General features: G+C 41.0%; 1 protein-coding gene across 1 annotated transcript in view; it reads left to right on the forward strand.

Moving 5' to 3' along the window:
* The first annotated feature begins 1,520 nt into the window (after positions 1-1,520).
* Positions 1,521-20,114, forward strand: part of ST6GALNAC3 (ST6 N-acetylgalactosaminide alpha-2,6-sialyltransferase 3) — a 172,782-nt gene continuing 154,188 nt past the window's right edge. Inside the window, exons 1-2 of the mRNA XM_083359921.1 lie at positions 1,521-1,740; positions 3,257-3,340. Coding sequence (XP_083216047.1) covers positions 1,735-1,740; positions 3,257-3,340 — 90 coding nt within the window. The 5' untranslated portion in view covers positions 1,521-1,734. The remainder of the gene's footprint in view (positions 1,741-3,256; positions 3,341-20,114) is intronic.

Here is a 20,114-nt window from a genome sequence, read left to right on the forward strand (position 1 = left end):
GTCATGTGGCTGGCATGACTAGACGCCAAAGGCGCACGGAACGCTGTTACCTTCCCACCATAGTGGTCCCTATTTTTCTACTTGCATTTTTACGTGCTTTCGAACTGCTAGGTTGGCAGAAGCTGGGACAAGTAACAGGTGCTCACTCTGTTATGTGGCACTCGGAATTCGACCCGCCAAATTGCCGACCTTCTGATCGACAAGCTCAGCGTCCTAACCCACTGAGCCACCACGTCCCTTGTATATATTATGTATGTATATATTACTATATATTATTTGTGCAAATTATTCAAATTGCTAATAAAGAATTTTGGGAGGCTGAGATGGCCATTTCGAACTCTTTATGTTCTCATCAGTCAGTCATACCCTTTATCTGAGATATTGTACTGAGATACTATATTGTATATATAGTATGTATATATTACGTATACCTAAATAAAAATTATTATAGTGTTAAGCTGAATCCTGGCAATAATAGTAATTATAACAATTATAGTATCAAGTAGTGACATCATATTTTGTAGTCTTATAGTATGGCTACAGTAACATAGAATTAAATACAAGTAATACAGGTTTTTTTATTCTCTAAGGAAAAAAATTGCACAAGGTGCTATGTATTCATTCCTATTGAATATTGAAGGTTTCGTCTTAATTACTAGAATTCTGATTTACAAATAGTGTTTTTAAGATTTGTCAGCAAAGTTGTTTTTTGTGTATTCTTAGAAATATGCAATATATACATCTGGAAACACACTTATTAGCTGAACATGCCCTACTTTGAAGAGTCTTTCATTGTAAAATGGAATACGTCAGGCTGATAAAGGTGACTTGATCAGTTATGCTATCTGTAATAATCAAGTAAGGCAGGCAGGAAAGTAAATAAAGCAATAACACTTGTTTTAGAATCTATGTTCAACAATACCATTTCTTGACTGACGATATTTATAAATAGTGATAAAAACGAGTGATATTCAGTATACAGGCAAAATTTCCCATCTTTTTAAAAAATGAATTTGCACCGTGTTAAAACATATATTTATTATTATTATTATATAAATATTTCCTTCTTGAAATATTTTGGCAGGATATCTTACCTAAAAGTAAAAATGCATAGGAACCTGGATGTTGTCTTTGTCTAGATCAGATAATCAGTCTACCTTTTTAAATTCTGTCTGTATTAACTAACTGTCTCTCTTCAGCATTTCAAACAGTAGTCTTTTCCCCTTACATAGAGAGATATTGGAGACCTAGAGTTTGTTTATTTATTAGGATTGTGTGCTGCCTATTTCATCTAGAACTGGGATGTGTGATCTTCTGCATAAGAATCTGAGTTATATCCCACTGTGACAATAAAGTATAAGAATTAATATAGCAGATAAATTAGCACAGGTACTGCTTTTTCCAGGATATCTTGAATATTTATAGAGACAAATCATTCTTTTAGTCTTATCCCAGCCTTATCTCTTTGCTTTTCCCATCTTACCTCAGCCCACTACAGAAAACTGAATTAATGCCCTTGGTTGAAGGAAAGCTTTATCTTTTTGCATGGTGCTTTGCCCTTGCTAAGAAAGTGACATTTTCATTTTGTCTTTTGCTTTTAGATTGGACAACGGTAGGGATTCTCTTAGGTCACAGGGCATCTTGTATAAAAGAAACACTTTTCAATAGTGCTGACGGTGTAGGAAAGCTTACTGAAGCAATTGAAGGCAGAACCGTTTTCACAAGAATCCATGTATGAAGGTCAGTTTTCACCTTGACTTCTCTGAAACAGGGAAGAGGAAAATGTATTCTCTTGCAGAACCAACTACCTGTGTGATATAAATACCAGAGGATAATCAATGGACTGTGTACAGAAAGACTTTCTTTTCTACATAATGCATAGCTTGATTCCGCTTAGCTCTGAAGTCTGCTCAAACCTGCACAATTCTGAGGGTATGCAAACTAAATAACATTGGGCTTGATCTGATTGCAAGTTAGCCCATTACAGTAGATATGACCATGGTGCAAAGTTAAATAGGGACACTCCAGTGAAGTTCCTTCTACACTTACTCTCTTTAATCTCTTCCTCTGCCCCTCTTTCACGCACGCATCAGCTGGAAAAAAAAAGAGGTTATACCTGATTAGAATGAGGTAGCAGTTTTGGCTGACCTCTCTCAAACAGTTCTTCCATATACAGTGCATTCCAATTTCTATGGCAGTGAGGATGCTTTAGTATGACAGTAGTAGCTATTTTAAAAGCTCTTAGGACCTAAGAAGCAGAGAACATGAGAACGACATTAAAAATGGAGTGAGACCTTGAGATAGGAGATTTTAGGACACGCATAAGGTTTCTTTCAGAAGTAGGAGATTAGGTGAGCCATCACAGAAGAATTATTAGATGGCTAGACAGGAGATTACCACCCTTGGTGTAATATTTCAAGAAAGTAACATAGCTCCACCTGTTCTTTAAGCTCTGTTTATGTTTAAGTAGCACTTCAAACCTGAAAACTGTTTCATTGTGGAGAAAAACCCTGCAAAGCACATATCAGCCACAGTTCTCACTTACCTGTAATGAAATACAGGTGTATGCAAAAGAAAACTTGTAAAATCCCTATCTGGGACTATCCACAAGAAAATTTGGATATTTTTTACCAATGGAAGTGCTTTTTACATATTCTTGCAGTCAGAAAAACATTCAGTGCCTTGCTGTCCAATTGCAAATGACCAAGGGAGCCACTGTTTTTAGAAATGCCCACATTTATTTTACAGTCTGCTTTGAAAAACATTCTTAGATTCTTCAGTGATGCTGATGCTAAGCAATCAGCAAAACTGAAATATTTTGCTCCCTCATTATAGAGTCATATTCCCTGCATTTTTGTTGTTACTTTTAAATGAGATAGTAGCATTACTGTAGTTAATTGCTTTAGACAGCAAATGGAAGAGCAGGCAGGGACTTTATTTATTTATCTATAGTGTCTAGTGGAATTTAATCAATAATAAATGATAACAATGATTAGTCCCCTGATGTCAAAATGAATTAATCTTAGTATTGGTAGAAGTGATTTAATTTTTCCAATTTATGTTTTAAGCTTTTTTGAAAAATATATTAAAAGCTTCTTCCAACATATGTAAGCTTTTTTCTAGTTTGTGAAGGGTTCTAAGTATAAGTGGACAATAAACCATTAAATATTAAATGTTTAAACTGATAGCTCTGCACTTCTTAAAATATTCATATATGCAAACATATGCAGAAACCCAATGATTCTCATTTTTGCAGTTCAAGAAAAAGAAATGTCATAACAGCTATGATTGCAGGTGGCTTTTTGGCTCATATGCTTGCTTATTTGAAGAACACAGTAAAGTAAGTACAGAGGAACTGCCTGCCAATCATAGTTGGTTTATATGCTAGTTTACCAAACAAGGAAGTTATAGTATGAACCGGGCTTATTGTATCATAGACCATTTGTCTATTTAGATCCTGAATTAATAAGTAATTTACTTCTTCCATTCCTAGTGGTTGATTACATTTATTCTATATTCTATTTTTTATTCTATTTATTAATTTTTTTCTATATAGACATACAATATATGTCTGTAGAAGTGTTTATAGTCAAGAAGAATTGTTTATTTTCACCCTTGAAATAGAAAAAGAGCTGCTATGTTATAATAGAGATAGAACAGAGTAAGTGAGGTTTAGTGACCAAATGCTAGATTTGTTGAATGTGACTGGAGAAAGAAAATAGGCAGATACTATATTACATATATTTCATTTACTATACTGCATTGACTTATTGAAACACTCCAATCGTTGATGCTTATACAGGTGGTCTTCATTTAACAACCACTTGTTCAGCTACTGTCCAAACTTGCAACAACTTTGTACAAGTGGTGCTCATAAACAGTCCTCAAAGTTCCAGATGTTGTAGCCCCCCCCCACATGGTAATTGCAGTGTCCCACAGTCATGTAATCACTGTTTGCAACCTTCTCTGTTGGCTTCCAAGAAGCAGGCAGTGGTGAAGGCAGCAAGAGGTTGCAAATCACAGCCATGTGGCATCCTCGTTTAACAACCTGTAATGATTCACTTAACAAGGGCAATGGGGAAGTGCTGGAATGGTTGTTGCTAAGCAACATGGCCATGTGATGTCACACTTTAAAACCGTGTCATTTAGCAATAGAAATTCTGGTTCAATTGTCATTGTTAACTAAAGACTACCTGTATTGTGTTACAACACAACAGTCTAATGTACTTTCAGGAATTGCACAGTAAATGCACGTGGTGGTAACATATGTGGACATCCATGGCATTTCCTAAAGAAATTTTAGAAAATAAGTACTAAATTCTAAAGAACTTTCTAAAATAAGTAATAAATGCAAGGATGGATTTCATATTACGGTTATGAATGGTTTGAAAGTAGATTCCTTAGAGGAGAGGCATGTTTGAAAGCCTGAAAAAAAACAAGAGGCTTATGTGAAGTCTAAAACACCTCTTTCAAATAATTTCTTATGGGTATATTGTCCTAGTGTATAGTCCCAACTGTTACTGTATCCCAGAATTCCCTTGTTATTTTATTTACTTGGTGCACTCAAACGTTTTAAAATACACTTTGTTTATATATGCAATAGTTTGATTTTGCATATCAAATATTAGCAGCCTAAAAACAAAGAATGTATGAAATGCAAATGTAATATTTGATCTACATTTTGTAGGTCAAGCAGCATAGTTACTCAATGATATTAAAAGATACAAAACAGCAGAGTTGTTCATTAACATACTGATATATTAGCTGTCAAATAACATTTCCTAATCAACAGATACCTATACTATGCATATTAATAAGCCTACACAATATTCACATAAGAGATTACCACTAACTAGTTATAATGAACAGGGTGACATACCATGTTGAAAAATGTTGAGCTGTGACCTTTATGACTCTATTTTTCATTAGCAATTAATAGCACTGGATCAATTTTTGCCAATGTTATTTTCACAGCACAAGTAAACCTATGAAAGAAAAGATTTATTAAATTGTAAAGCAAAGATCTTTCTGATCACAAGGCATGTGTTTTATGTTCAGGACAAAATATTTTGCTGAAGACTATCAAGCCAATCCTTTCAAGGGCAGAATAATTTTTACTTATGGAATTATGTGAATGAATACTCTATTAGCCTGAAGGGACCATTTGTTTATGAGAAAACTTGGCAACAGCGGGCAAGGCTGGGACCAAACATACATGGAACTGATGCTATTCTTCCTTTTTTTTGCCCATTATATTCCCCATTTTCTTTTTTCTCCCCTGCCTTATCCCATCCTCTGTCTCATCTACCATCCAGTATTAAGTCTATACAGCATATTTTTCAGGAAGCCTGCATTGGCACCACAGCAGCTCTTCCTTAAGTATTTTACTGGTAGCACTGACTACTTCTGGTAGAAAGCTCTACGGCTAATCACATAGAAATGTTTTTCTTCAGTACATGCAACTCATAACCCTTTGTGTTCTCACTGGGTCATTCTACATGCAGGTTTATCACTGTTGAGTACATCATCTAGGGATGGTATGAGATTTTGAGCACTGCCTCCCTTCAGATATATTGGTTTTCAGGGAAGAAGTTATGTAGAAAGAGGCACAACCTGAGAGAGGCAGCTGTTGCTGGCAGCCTCGCTGGCAGCTTTCATGACATGAAGAAGTGAGTAGGACAGGAACAGTTCTTGCCACAATTTTGAATTGCTATACAGTGGAGAAAAGAGAAATATAGGGAAGGGAATGAGTAATGGGACTACAGTTGTAACAGATGTTGATGATGCCTTCCTATTCTGTATACCTCCCTATTCTTTTTTATTGTTACATCCCTTATTCCACATGTCTTTTGTTGGCATTTAAGGGCACATCAGTAGAACCACTCAAATTGTGTTGCTTAGCCAAAAGTACCACTCAAATTCAGTTGTTCAAAAACAGAAAATATTTGGGATGGGCCGTTTGGATGCCTGGTGCTTATATGGGTAAAGGCACTTTGTTTGGGTTAATGTCTGAAAAGAAACTAACTTTTCTATTGATGTTATGATTGGTTCTGTTGAATTTAGCAAATTCCACCTAGGTCAACATGCCTTTTATTACAATAATTAGCAGGATTTTTCTTGTTTCTGCCAGTTGTCCTAGAAATACTGCTATCTACACATGGCTGGTAAACCATTGATAGGTTTATCTATTAATTATTATATATGGCAGGGGTCCCCAACCCCCAGTCCATGGACCGGTACTGGGCCACAGCATGCCAGCAACCAGTCTGCACAAATAAGCAAAGCCCCATCCATGGGATGCAGGCAAAACCACTCATTCTCTGGTCCGCCAAAAAACCTTTCTCCGTGGAAATGTTCCCTGGTGCCCTAAAGGTTGGGGACCTCTGATCTAGGGTACTTACGGTGCCGCCGGTAAAAGATTGCTGGCGGGTAACGCCCAGGGGGAGGGCCTTCTCAGTGGGTGCGCCTGCCCTCTGGAACCAGCTGCCCGTGGAGCTGAGGACTGGCCCCGACCTCTGTTCATTCCGCTGGGACCTGAAGATCTGGCTCTTCGAGCTCTCTGGCCCAGGCTGAGAATTTTAATTTTAATTTTAATTTTAATTGGGGTTTTTACTCTTTCAGGGACTGTTATAATCTTTTTAATTGTTTTTTAATTTTTGTATTTCTTGTTTTAATTCCCTGTAAACCGCCCTGAGTCCTTCGGGAAAGGGCGGTATACAAATCCAATTAAATAAATAAATAAATACCTTTTCTTCAACCTCTTTGTCCTTCCATAATTGAGGGAATGAGGATGTTGTTGAGGTCCAATGTAGTTGAAAGATATATATCGTTCAATGAATTTTAAAGACTTTCCCCAAAATACTATAAAATTAGTTCCTACAGTGATTCAATTAAGACACTAAATTTCTTCTAAAATTCCAAAAAACTTTTTTCCTAAAAGCTTTTTTTTATGAAAGAACAAAGCATGCTGATCATAGCCTATGTACACATTGTTTTTTGCATGTGACGATGTGAGACACATGGCCACTATTTTCTGCGTATTAAAACAGAAGTTGAGAGAGAACTTTTAAAAAGGTTTCTCATGTTTTATATTCTGTTTCTATTAGTTGTAGAGAGAACATCAGAGTGGGAGGATGAAGCCTTTTATTTTTAATGCAGAGTGAAATCTCTAAGCAGTTGTTGAAGTTTTTTTTAAAAAAAATCAAATAGAAATCACACAAGAAAATGACTACACTTTTCCTAAAGGGTTTCTGGCATTAGATAGTCAAGAACTGTGTATGAATGCATGTATGTTGTTGGATTACATAGACTTTTATACTGAACCAGGAAGGCTGTACTTTTTGAAAACAGATTTTTTTTAATCGTCATACTAGTAGTAATGCTATATGTACATGATACAGCCTTTTTATTTATTTCTCTTTTTGTTTATTTTTATTTTTTCAATTTGATTATGTTTATAAAACTTTCCCCTTCATGGATTACTGCCTTGTCGTGGCAAAGGGGCTTGCGTAATTCAATAAAGCTATGAGCTATGCCGTGCAGGGCCACCCAAGACGGACAGGTCATAGCAGACAGTTCTGACAAAACGTGATACACTGGAGAAGGAAATGGCAACCCACTCCAGTATCTTTGCCATGAAAACCCCATGGACAGTACCAAAAGGCAAAAAGATATGATGCTTGAAGATAAGCCCCTCAGTTCAGAAGGCGTCCAATATGTTACTGGAGAAGAGCAGAGGGCTAGTACTAGTAGCGCCAGAAATAATGAAGTGACTGGGGGCAAGAATCCCTCAGAAGAAATGGAGTAGCCTTCATAGTCAATAAAAAAGTTGGAAAAGCAATACTGGGATACAGTCCCCAAAATGACAGAATGATCTCAGTTCGAATCAAAGGCAAACCATTCAATATCACTGTAGTACAAGTCTATGCCCCAACCAGCAGTGCTGAAGAGGATGAAATTGACCAGTTCTAGGAAGCCCTACAGCACTTTATAGAACTAACACCAAAAAATGATGTCCTTGTCATCATGGGGGATTGGAATGCTAAAGTGGAAGCTAAAAGATAACTGGAATAACAGGCAGGTTTGGCCTTGGAGTACAAAATGAAGCAGGGCACAGGCTGATAGAATTTTGTCAAGAGAATATGATGGTCATAGCAAACACTCTTTTCCAACAACCCAAGAGACGGCTCTACACATGGACATCACCAGACGGTCAACACAGAAATAAGATTGACTATGTGCTCTGCAACCAAAGATGGAAAAGCTCTATACAGTCAGTAAAAACAAGACCAGGAGTGACTGTGGCTCAGACCATGAGCTTCTCGTTGCAAAATTTAGGCTTAAACTGAAGAAAGTAGGGAGAAGCACTAGGCCACTCAAGGTATGAACTAAATCATATCCCTGATGAATATACAGTAGAGGTGACAAATAGATTTAAGGAATTAGATCTGATAGACAGAGTGCCTGAAGAACTATGGACGGAGGTTTGCAACATTGTACAAGAGGTAGCAACTAAAACCATCCCAAAGAAAAAGAAATGCAAGAAAGCAAAATGGCTGTCTGAGGAAGCTTTGCAAATAGCTGAGGAAAGGAGGGAAGCGAAAGGCAAGGGAGAAAAAGAAAGATACACCCAATTGAATGCAGAATTCCAGAGAATTGCTAGAAGAGATAAGAATGCCTTCTTAAATGAACAGTGCAAAGAAATAGAAGAAAACAATAGAATAGGGAGGACCAGAGATCTCTTCAATAAAATTGGAGAGATGAGGGGAACGTTTCATGCAAAAATGGGCATGATAAAGGACCAAAATGGCAGGGACCTAACAGAGGCAGAAGAGATTAAGAAGAGGTGGCAAAATTACACAGAAGAACTATACAAGAACGAGCTTAACGTCCCTGATAACCACGATGAGGTGGTCACTGACCTTGAGCCAGACATCCTAGAATGTGAAGTGAAGTGGGCCTTAGGAAAGCTGAGCAAGAACAAAGCTAGTGGAGGTGACAGTATTCCAGCTGAGCTATTCAAAATCTTAAAAGATGATGCAGTAAAAGTGCTACACTCAATTTGCCAGCAAATTTGAAAAACTCAACAGTGGCCACAGGATTGGAAAAGATCAGTTTACATTCCAATTCCAAAGAAAGACAGTGCCAAAGAATGTTCAAACTATCGCACCATTGCACTCATTTCACATGCTAGTAAAGTTATGCTTAAAACCCTAAAAGCTAGACTCCAGCAGTATGTGGATCGAGAACTACCAGAAGTACAGGCAGGATTTCAAAGAGGCAGAGGAACTAGAGATCAAATTGCCAAAATAAGCTGGATCATGGAGAAAGCTAGGGAGTTCCAGAAAAACATCTACTTCTGCTTCATTTAATTTAATTTAATTTAATTTAATAATATTTGTATACCGCCCTTCTCCCTGAGGACTCAGGGCGGTTCACAGGGCAGAATAAAATACTAAATACAAACATTAAAAAAAAAGATTAAATGATTGCCCAAGTTAAAACAATTGGAATAAAATTCTAAAACACCAAGTTAAAATTAAGACACCAAAAATAAAAAACCCCACCAATCCCCATCAGGCTAGGCCGGCTTGAACAAACAGAAACGTCTTAAGATCGCGACGAAAGGAGCGAAGATCGGGCGCCATCCGGAGCTCTACCGGTAGCTGATTCCACAGCTCCGGGGCACCCACAGAGAAGGATCTCCCCCTGGGGGCCACCAATCGACATTCTCTGATCGGTGGCACCCTGAGGAGGCCCTCTCTGTGGGAACGCACAGGGCGCAGGGAGCTTGATGCCGGCAGCAGATGTTCCCTAAGGTACTCCGGCCCCATGCCATGGAGGGCTTTAAACACCGTTACCAGTACCTTGAATCTCACCCGGAAGACAACTGGCAACCAATGCAGCTCACGGAGCAGAGGTGTAACGTGGGAGTATCGGGAGACTCCCAACACAACTCTCGCGGCTGCATTCTGTACCAGTTGGAGCTTCCGGGTGGTCCTCAAGGGCAGCCCCATGTAGAGAGCGTTGCAGTAGTCCAGACGAGAGGACACGAGCGCATGAGTGACCGTGCACAAATCATCCCGGCTAAGATAGGGCCGCAACTGGCGCACCAGGCGAACCTGGGCGAAGGCCCCCCTAGTCACAGCTCCTATATGGTCTTCCAAGGTGAGCCGTGAATCTAGGAGGACTCCCAAGTTGCGAGCCCTATCTACGGGGGGTAATAGTTCACCCCCCATAGCCAGAGGTGGAATGTCCGAATAAACCCGGGATGAAGGTATGCAAAGCCACTCAGTCTTGTCGGGGTTGAGTTGAAGTCTGTTTCTCCCCATCCAGACCCGAACTGCCTCCAGGCAGCGGGACATCACGTTGAGGGCATCACTGGGGTGGTTTGGGGTCGAAAAGAAAAGTTGGGTATCATCAGCGTACTGATGATACCCAACTCCAAAGCCACGAATGATCTCACCCAGCGGTTTCATGTAGATGTTGAACAGGAGAGGCGAGAGGACCGACTCCTGAGGAACTCCACAAATGAGAGACCTCGCGGTCGACCTCTGCCCCCCTGCCAACACCGACTGCGAACGTCCCTGGAGATAGGAGGAGAACCACTGTAAGACTGTGCCTCCCACTCCCAATCCCCTGAGACGCCGCAGCAAGATACCATGGTCGATGGTATCGAAAGCCGCCGAGAGGTCTAATAGGACTAGAACAGAGGAATATCCCCTGTCCCGAGCCCTCCAGAGATCATTCACCAGCGCGACCAATGCCGTCTCCGTGCTGTGCCCGGGCCTGAAACCCGATTGGTACGGGTCCAGATAATCCGCTTCATCCAGGACCAGAGGGAGCTGATGCGCCACCACACTCTCAACAACCTTCGCAAGAAAGCGAAGGTTGGAGACAGGACGAAAGTTGTTCAATACAGCTGGGTCCAAGGCAGGCTTCTTGAGGAGAGGCCTCACCACCGCCTCTTTCAAGACGGCGGGGAAGCTACCCTCACTCAGAGAAGCCGATATAACTGCCTGGAACCAGCTGCGTGTCCTCTCCCGGGCTGCATAGACCAGCCAGGAAGGGCACGGGTCCAATAAACATGTGGTGGTGCTCAGCCTCCCCATGATCCTGTCCACTTCCTCCGGAGTCACAGAATCAAACTCCTCCCAGGTGATATCGACAAGACCGCCCGTGTCCTGATCATCAGACTCTGCCCAGTCAGAGTCCAGACCGGTCCGAATCCGAGCGATTTTGTCCGACAGATGTTGGTTAAACTCCTCGGCACGACCCTGCAAGGGATCCTCCCTCACCTCCTGATTTAGGAGGGAGCGAGTCACCCTAAACAGGGTGGCCGGGCGATTATCTGCGGACGCGATAAGGGTGGCAAAGTGGTTAGACCTCGCCTCCCTTATCGCAGCGAGATAAGACCTAATGTAGGCTCTTAGTCGCAATCGGTCGGCTTCGGATCGGCTGGACCTCCAACCGCTCTCTAGGCCCCGTCTCCAACGCTTCATCTCCCGGAGCTCCGCAGAGAACCATGGAGCTCGACGGGATCTGCACCGGGTCAGGGGCCGCAGGGGTACAACCCGGTCAAGAGCCTCAGTGGCCGTCCTTTCCCAGGCTTCCACTAAGGCATCTGCCGAGCTGTGAGCAAGGGAGGCAGGTGGGGACCCCAGCGCTGCCTGGAACCTCTGGGGATCCATCAAGCGTCTGGGGCGGTACCATTTAATGATCATTGACTATACTGTACTAAAACCTTTGATTGTGTGGATCACAACAAACTGTGGCAAGTTCTTAAAGAGATGGGAGTACCAGACCATCTTATTTGTCTCTTGAGAAACCTGTATGTGGGTCAAGAAGCAATAGTGAGAAATGGACACGGAACCACTGATTGGTTCAAAATTGAGAAAGGAGTCTGGCAAGGCTGTATACTGTCACCCTGCCTATTTGCAGAGCATATCATGAGAAAGGCAGAGCTAGAATCAAAAGTTGGAATTAAGATTGCCGGGAGAAATATCAACAACCTAAGATATGCAGATGATACCACTGTAATGGCAGAAAGTGAAGAGGAACTAAAGAGCCTCTTGTTGCGGGTGAAGAAGGACAGTGCAAAAGTTGACTTGAAACTTAACATTAAAAAAACCAAGATCATGGCATCTGGCCCTCTCAATTCCTGGCAAATAGATGGGGAAGAAATGGAGATAGTGACAGATTTTATTTTCCTGGGCTCCAAGGTCACCGCAGATGGGGACTGCAGCCAAGAAATTAAAAGACGCTTGCTTCTGGGGAGGAAAACCATGGCAAATCTAGACAGTACACTAAAAAGCAGAGACATCACCCTGCCAACAAAAGTGGGTATAGTCAAGGCTATGTTCTTCCCAGTTGCAATGTATGGCAGTGAAAGCTGGACCATAAAAAAGGCTGAGCGCCAAAGAATTGAGGCTTTTGAACTATGGTGCTGGAGAAGACTCCTGCAAGTCCCTTGGATTGCAAGGCGATCAAACCGGTCAGTCCTAGAGGAGATCAACCCTGACTGCTCTTTAGAAGGCCAGTGTCACGTCGTCCTCTGCCAGGAAACACAAGCACTCCAAAAGGAACGGGTGACCAGGTTTATTTCTTCCACAAATCAAACCGCGGTAAAGTCAGCGTTGAGGCACCTAGCCTCAATGCTCTTTTATCATGTTACCACACCCTAACCCCACCCCTTCAAAGCAAACCGGCATCCGCCCGCCTCCCCATAAACGCCCCACCCATCACCGTGCATAGCCACCACCCATCGTGTGCACTGCTGCAGCCCGTCAAGCCCCCTCCCAGGTAAGTTCTGTCCTTCCGCTCCCTCACGCGCCCCAGTCCGTGCTGGCGTTGTGGCTGTTAACTTTCCCCCGAGTCCATCCAAGCGCCCAGTGAGAGAGGGTGGCAAAACGGGCACAGCCACACACCCCTCTACAGTTCGTTGGGGCGAGTCCAACTGTCCGTTTGGTCCAATCCGTTTCTGCCCGGGCGCCATCCGCAGCTCAGAGTCCAGCTGCCGAAGAGTTAAAGAGTACTGGGCAGACGCCAGCGCTAGACCGGTGGGCGCCCGGCGCCGTCCCCGCTGACGAGGCGAGCGTGCGCCCGCCTGCCGTCTGGGAGCGGGCGCGCCGATCAGCTGACTGCCGGCCAGCTGCTCGGCAGGACTGCGGTGGCGTGCTCCGCGGATTCCGGGCGAAGCCACGCCCTCCAATTGAGCATCCGGGGGTCGGGGGAGGCGCTGTCCTGGAGCGGGCGCGCTGATCAGCTGGGCACCAGCCAGCTGCTCGGCGGGGCTGCGGCGGCGCGCTCCGCGAAGTCCCGGTGAAGCCACGCCCTCCAATCGAGCGTCCGGGGGTTGGGGGAGGCGCTGTCCGGGAGCGGGTGCGCCGATCAGCTGGGCACCAGCCAGCTGCTCAACGGGGCTGCAGCGGCGTGCTCCGCGAAGTCCTGGCGAAGCCACGCCCACCTTCCGAACGTCCGGGGCTCAAAGGAGGCGATGTCGAGGCCCGATCGGACGGCAGGCCGGCGGGGCTTGACAGTCAGATCCTGAAGCTAAAACTCAAATACTTTGGCCACCTAATGAGAAGGAAGGACTCACCTAGGTGGTAGCCAATTCATAGGAATAATTAGATTACTATTAAGCACGATAACTTTTTAATGAATTGATAAAGCAAAGAAGAAGGTCATTACCTTTGACTGATCAAATAGCTAAGAACAGCTACTGGATGCTTTGCTCTTTCTAAATGCACTATGAATTAGAATGAAAGCACATTGCTTGTTTTGGTCATTAGATAGCATTATCTCTGTGGAATGGCAATTCGTATCTCTTTGTGCTATGCATGGTTCTCACATACGGCATTTTAATAATCTTCATGCTGTGCTATGAATGTGTAAGTAGCCTGACAGTAGAAAAGCACCACAGGACTGTATTTTTTAAAGTTTATTTTCATTATTGTACTTCAGGAGGTGTGGTTAGAAAGAACAGGAAATAAAGGTAGCATTAGCAATTGGGGGAGTTAAATATTGAAGGTAAAGAATTTGTAACATTAAAGGGAGTGAAAAAACAGTTCTCATTCATTATGAAAAGGATATTTTCATCCAGGATTACTTTTCACAATCCTCTATAGTAACCTAAGATATAGTTGTACTTTGTGTGAATTATTCCTGCTCAGATGCAGAGGTTGAGTCAGTAACCTATATATTGTTATATTGCCTACTGTACCACCCATAGTTTCTGGAACTTGTTTTTGTTCAGTTGCTAAGTGATGTCCAATTCTTCACAACCCCACAGACCACAGCATAACAGGCCCTCCTGCCCTCCACTATCTCCTGGAGTTTGCCCAAATTCATGTTTGTTGCATTAATTGCACTAACCATCGCATCCTCTGCCATCCCTTCTCCTTTTGTCTTCTGTCTTTCCCAACATCAGAGTCTTTTCCAATGAGCCTGCTCTTCTCATTAGGTTTCCAAAGTACAGTATTTGCGCTTCATCTTTTAGCCTTTTAGTCCATGGGGTTTTCTTGGCAAGGGTACTAGAGTGGGTCGCCATTTCCTTCTCCTGTGGATCACGTTTTGTCACTCATACATCAATTATCAGGAGCTTTATTTTCCTTACTGATCAGGAAATTACAATCTTCTTTCTGTAAGAAAGGTTGCCAAGTTTCCAGCAATAGTTATGGCTGGCAGAAGCTGGTGAATATCTTTTTCTCATTATTAATTGTTTCAGTTTTGGGTTTTCTATTTCTGTATTTTAAATTGTGCACTTGTTTATTGGTCTGTGTGAACTACATATTTCTCTTCATTCCAGTGTTTGCTGATATGATAGATGGCTTTGAAGATGGACTTTGGTTTTCTAGTATAAACTGCTCACCTCCCATTTGATGCCCTCTAGATGTGTTGGATTATAATTGCTATCATGTTCCACCTGTGTATGATGAAAATTCTATGTCATATCTAGAAATCACTAAGTTGTGAATGATTAATAGAAACAGAGCTCTCCATTCTTTGACTATACAGCCTTGCTTGTGATCAAGAACACAAGACAGCAATCATTTGACCTTTTGTATTTATCTTCCCAAATTAATTTTATTGTCTCTGTAAATCACTGAGATTATGACAGCCAAGTATGAGATTTTATAATGGGAATTCATTTTGTAGGCTTGATTAGTATTATGATTATTGGTCGCGCAGTCAGTCAGATGTTCAGACTGGATTTGGCATTTATCCACCTATCAAGTTCTTCCAAGGACCTGGGTGTTTGATTATCGTAAAGGTATCCTCGCAAGAGCTAAACTGTTCCAAATAAAGCTGCCTTTTGCAATTGATTGATGATGATTTTGTCAATGCTGACGGTTTTTCAAGAGGTGCTCCAGATGTTTTGAGATTGCATCAACTATTGATGCAATCTATCTACTTATCACTATTGATGTTATATTTACTTTCTTTTCCCCACAGTCATTCTACTTCTATTTGCAGGTTTTTATATTTTGTGATTTTCCTCAGTTCTTTCTCTTCTGTTCTGCTGTCTCCAGATATTATAGTGTCCACTATTCAGTTTTTTTTCTCTTTCTTATTGACAATTGTTAACTCTTGAGTGTTAGGTGGCAGGTGTCTGTCTGTTTGCATTCTAAAGTCCCAGAGCACTTTAGCTTCTTCATTTTCTATTACTTTGTATATTTCATGGTCCTACCAGTTCTTGCTTGTTCAAGGCACCACTTACTATTGGTGTTATCTTTGCTTTATTTTGCCACAGTCATTCTACTTATAATTGTTAAACAACAATTAAGTGCACAATTCAAATACCCATCACACTGAGGTGTTAACCTCTTTTCCCAACAATCCGAACAAAAAACCCTGCAAATTTTTATCTTTGCACTGCATCAGATTATCCCAATTTAAGAATGATATTGTAACTATTACAGCATATTATTGCAGAAGAACTGATGACAATGGCATCAAGAGCAGCTTTCTTCCAGAGGCAAATTAACTGTTTTGGAGAAGTATGTTAGAATTGCAGTTTGTATGTAAGAATTAAATCCTTACATATCCATTGGGATCTTGGATTTGATTTAACATGCTGCAATTTAATAAGGAAATTGTTGTTGCCCTTAATACTAAACCATATCGTGTAGCTTATCCTTTAGCAATGTAGATCACACTATTTATATTTTAACATGATGAGATTGAGACTACCAGATCTGCACTAATACATACATACATACATAACCAAATAGTATATAATCGAACACTCAAATCAATTAAGAGACATATAATCCCATGCCTTAATAAAATAGCCAATGAACAATTCAGATAATCATTTTAAAGAATTATAAACAATTAAAACATTAAACTCTAACATTTACTGTTTTGCAGCACCCATCCAAACATTTGCAGCCCAGATCTGGTACTCTAGCTAGCCCAAAGAATCTTGACTGTCATTCACATAACTGCATTACCGTATGATTTTATATGGCATCTTTGCCCATTCAAAGAATGCAGCTGATAAATATGCAACCTTTAAATAAGGTTCTATTTAGGAGACTTATTTTAAGAAATAGTTAAATGACTAAATACTGAAGGAGGACATGTAATATTTCTCAAGGCAATCAGGTTTCAAATGGTACAAGGGGAAACACTTCATCCTCTTATAAAAAGTTCTCCAGAACTAGGGATTATCTTATTTTCTTTTCCAATTTTTTTTAGGTTCAGGAATGCATGTGGGAAAATGGCATTTAAGAACAGGATACGTGTGTGTGTGTGTGTGTGTGTGTGTGTGTGTGTGTGTATGTAGCTGGTCACTTTCTTGCACTTTTAACATATATACATATGAGTCATCCTTCCCTCAGATTTTGCCTTTTATCTATATGATTTATATGATTTGAATTCTATCTGCTACCATTTTCCCTAAATCCATTGCTTCTTGTCCTGTCTTCAGGTGCTTTGGTGACCCTCTCTTCTTTGTGGCAGTCCCTTAGATATTGGAACGCTGCTATCATGTCATCCCTAATCCTTTTCTTCACTAGATTAGACATCCCCAATACCGGCAACTGTTCTTTGTATGTTTTAGTCTCCAGTCCCCTTATCATGTTTGCGGTTCTCTGCACTCTTTCTTCAGTCTCAACATCTTTTTTATACTGTAGTGACTAAACTGGATGCAATATTCCAACTGTGATTTTGGTAATTCTTAAAATAATATAGTAAGAATTATAAGGTACTGCTTTGATTTCATAGAGATTTCATTCTCTGTGTGCCCCGTGCATAACCCAAAATAGAACAGTAAGGCTGTCCTTCAGGTAGTTCTTTCTGTTTAAATCTTACACTTATTTAATCCCTTATATATTGATGAATATAGATGAATGTAATGTTAATTTGTTTGCAAATGAGGAATAGTTATGATCCAAGCAACCTATTGCAGTCTTCACTATACGGTAGGAAACTTTGTCCAACATAACAAAATGAACGAATGAACCTTTATTGTCAAAGTACAACCATGTATACATTGAGATTGGCTGAGCCTCCCTTCGTGCCCCCACCCCCAACTCACAGTGACAACAAACCCTCCATCTTATTACACCATGTGAGCTAATTGCATAACACACCGGCCTCGTAAGTCAATCATACATAAAGTTTATAAGATTTATAAACCATTCAAGAGCCTAACAGCCCATGGATAAAAGCTGTTCTTCAGCCTGTTGGTACGGCTGGCTATATTCCTATATCTCTTACCCAATGGAAGGAGAGTAAAGAGATACCGACCAGGGTGTGAGTCGTCCCTGAGAATTTTCCTCACTCTTCCAAGGCAGCGAGCCCTGGCGATGTCATCCAGTGGTGTCAGGGGACAGCCCACAATGTCTTGTGCTGTACTCACCACCCTCTGTAATACTTTCCTATCCGCGGCTGTCAGACCAGCATACCAAACCACGATACAGTACGAGAGGACCCTCTCGGTAAAAGAGGGTCATTAGCCATTGTTCGATCCTGTTCTTCCGCAAGACCCTGAGGAAGTGGAGTCTCTGTTGGGCCTTTCTGAAAAACAAACATGTGTTTTCCTTCTATTACATCTATATCTTCACATATAATAAACAACATTATACATAGGTTTTTATTTTTGTAGGAGCCTTATCAAGAGACATCAGATGGTGTGGGTTTTATCCTTTGTTTCTTTTTAGACAGCAACAAAAGTAAGAGCAGCCTTAACTTAAAAAACAACAACAACAATAATGACAAACCAAAAATAGAATAAATTTCAAGGGCCAAACAGCTTGGGTTATGTATTTTCTTTGTAAGTGACCTCATAGAATCTGTTTGGCATTTTGCCTAACTTCAGGATTAAATGATTTTTGATTCATTATTTATAATAAATCTATAGTCACGGTTGTCGCCTTTTTTGCACATTTCCAGTTACTAAAAACATTGTGTGTAACCACAATCTTCCCATCCAAATGTAGAGGCCCAAACTGTATAGTTTGAATTAGTGATGATGTTCAAGCAGAGACAGTAAATAGACAAGCATGTTTACTTCCCTGGCTACCTTTTGTCCTAAATGACTTTGTACTTACTTTCAAGGTTTATGATAGGGCAAATTTTGAGACAGGCACTCTTCCCATGCCCAGGAGCTCAGCTTACCTGTGTCCTTTTCTCTGGAGAGGATGACTTACTTTCAAACAAAGCGTTCAATTGCAGTCATCCTTCCTATTAATCTTCCAATACTACTTAAAGGATCAAGTGGCATCAAAACACCTTCATAAAAATAGAGAATATACTGAATGCTACAAAGGCATGCCAATGTTTTTTAAATTTTTAAAAAGTAGTTTAAAAGAAAATCTCAGACTAGGCAAGGTTTCTATCAGGAAAGAAGAAGTGTATGGATATAATCTTGTTCACTGGCATTCCTTTGTCTATCTTTGATGTAAAGTTACTGAATGTGATTTTTATAAACAGTAGGAATGTAAGTTTTCAGCTTTTCCTCTCAATTTCTTTTACTTTAGTGTCAGGTATTTCCAAAGGCTAAATTTGAGAACAGAGAACTTGTTTCTTAATATGAAATTTGCTGTATAAGTTTTGTCAGCAAGGAAGAGAGGTTTTAAATAAATACTTGTGACTTAAGAAGAATGTTATTGTTTTAAATATGAACTACCTTAAATGACATAAATCAATATTTCAGTAAATAACTAAACTATGAGACAGTTCTGCAGTTACAGACAGTTTTGTAACTAGGGTGGCACAGTACAAGATAAGAATCATCCTTCCTGTCGAGTTATAATTTTCCAGAAGTAAAAAAAGAAGGGAATAGATGAAATTCAGCAATCAATTTTATACAGGAGGATAAAAAGAGACTTGGTACCACAGTAAAAAAAAAAAACCCACTGCAAATTCCTGGCTCTGCACATGTTTACTTATTTCTACAAAAGCAGAAAAATTCCTGAAGCAAATGGTTCTATGCCTCAGTTTCCTGGACTTGTCCTGCTTTTAGAAGATTTACAACATATAATCATGTTGGAGATGATGGAAGAAGTCCTCTTTAACTCTCTAAGGATCTCTCTCCCTCTTCTCCCTGCCTCTCCCTCGCCTTCTCTACCAAAGAGAAGGTTTAGGGCAGGGGTAGGCAACCTTAGCTCTTTTATGACTCGTGGACTTCAACTCCCAGAATTCCTGAGACAATTCAGGTAGTTCAAGTCCAGGAGTCATAAAAGAGCCAAGGTTGCCTACCCCTGATTTAGGGTAATCTGATTCTGATACAACTTATGGGATCTCACTCTCACTGATGGGAATTTAGACCGTCAGTCCAACTCTACAAACTGGAATGCAGGCTGTGTTCACAAGACACATTTAAAAATGTTTTCTACCTCAGAAGTCCCCAACCTTTTGGGCATCAGGGACCAGTTCCGTGGAGAGAGGTTTTTCCATGAACCAGAGGGTGCATGGTTTTGTGTGCTGCCTGTATCCCGCAGATGGGGCTTTGCTTGTTTGTGCAGACCGGTTGCTGGCATGCCAAGGCCCAGTACTGGTCCATGGACCAGGGATTGGAGATCCCTGCTCTACCTCACAGGATTGCTGTTTTGAGGATAAAATGAAGGGAGGCACCCATGTACTGTAAGCATTCTTGAGCTCCTGGT

The sequence above is a fragment of the Vipera ursinii genome, assembly GCF_947247035.1.
Source record: "Vipera ursinii genome assembly, chromosome: 3".
Lineage (NCBI taxonomy): Eukaryota > Metazoa > Chordata > Lepidosauria > Squamata > Viperidae > Vipera > Vipera ursinii.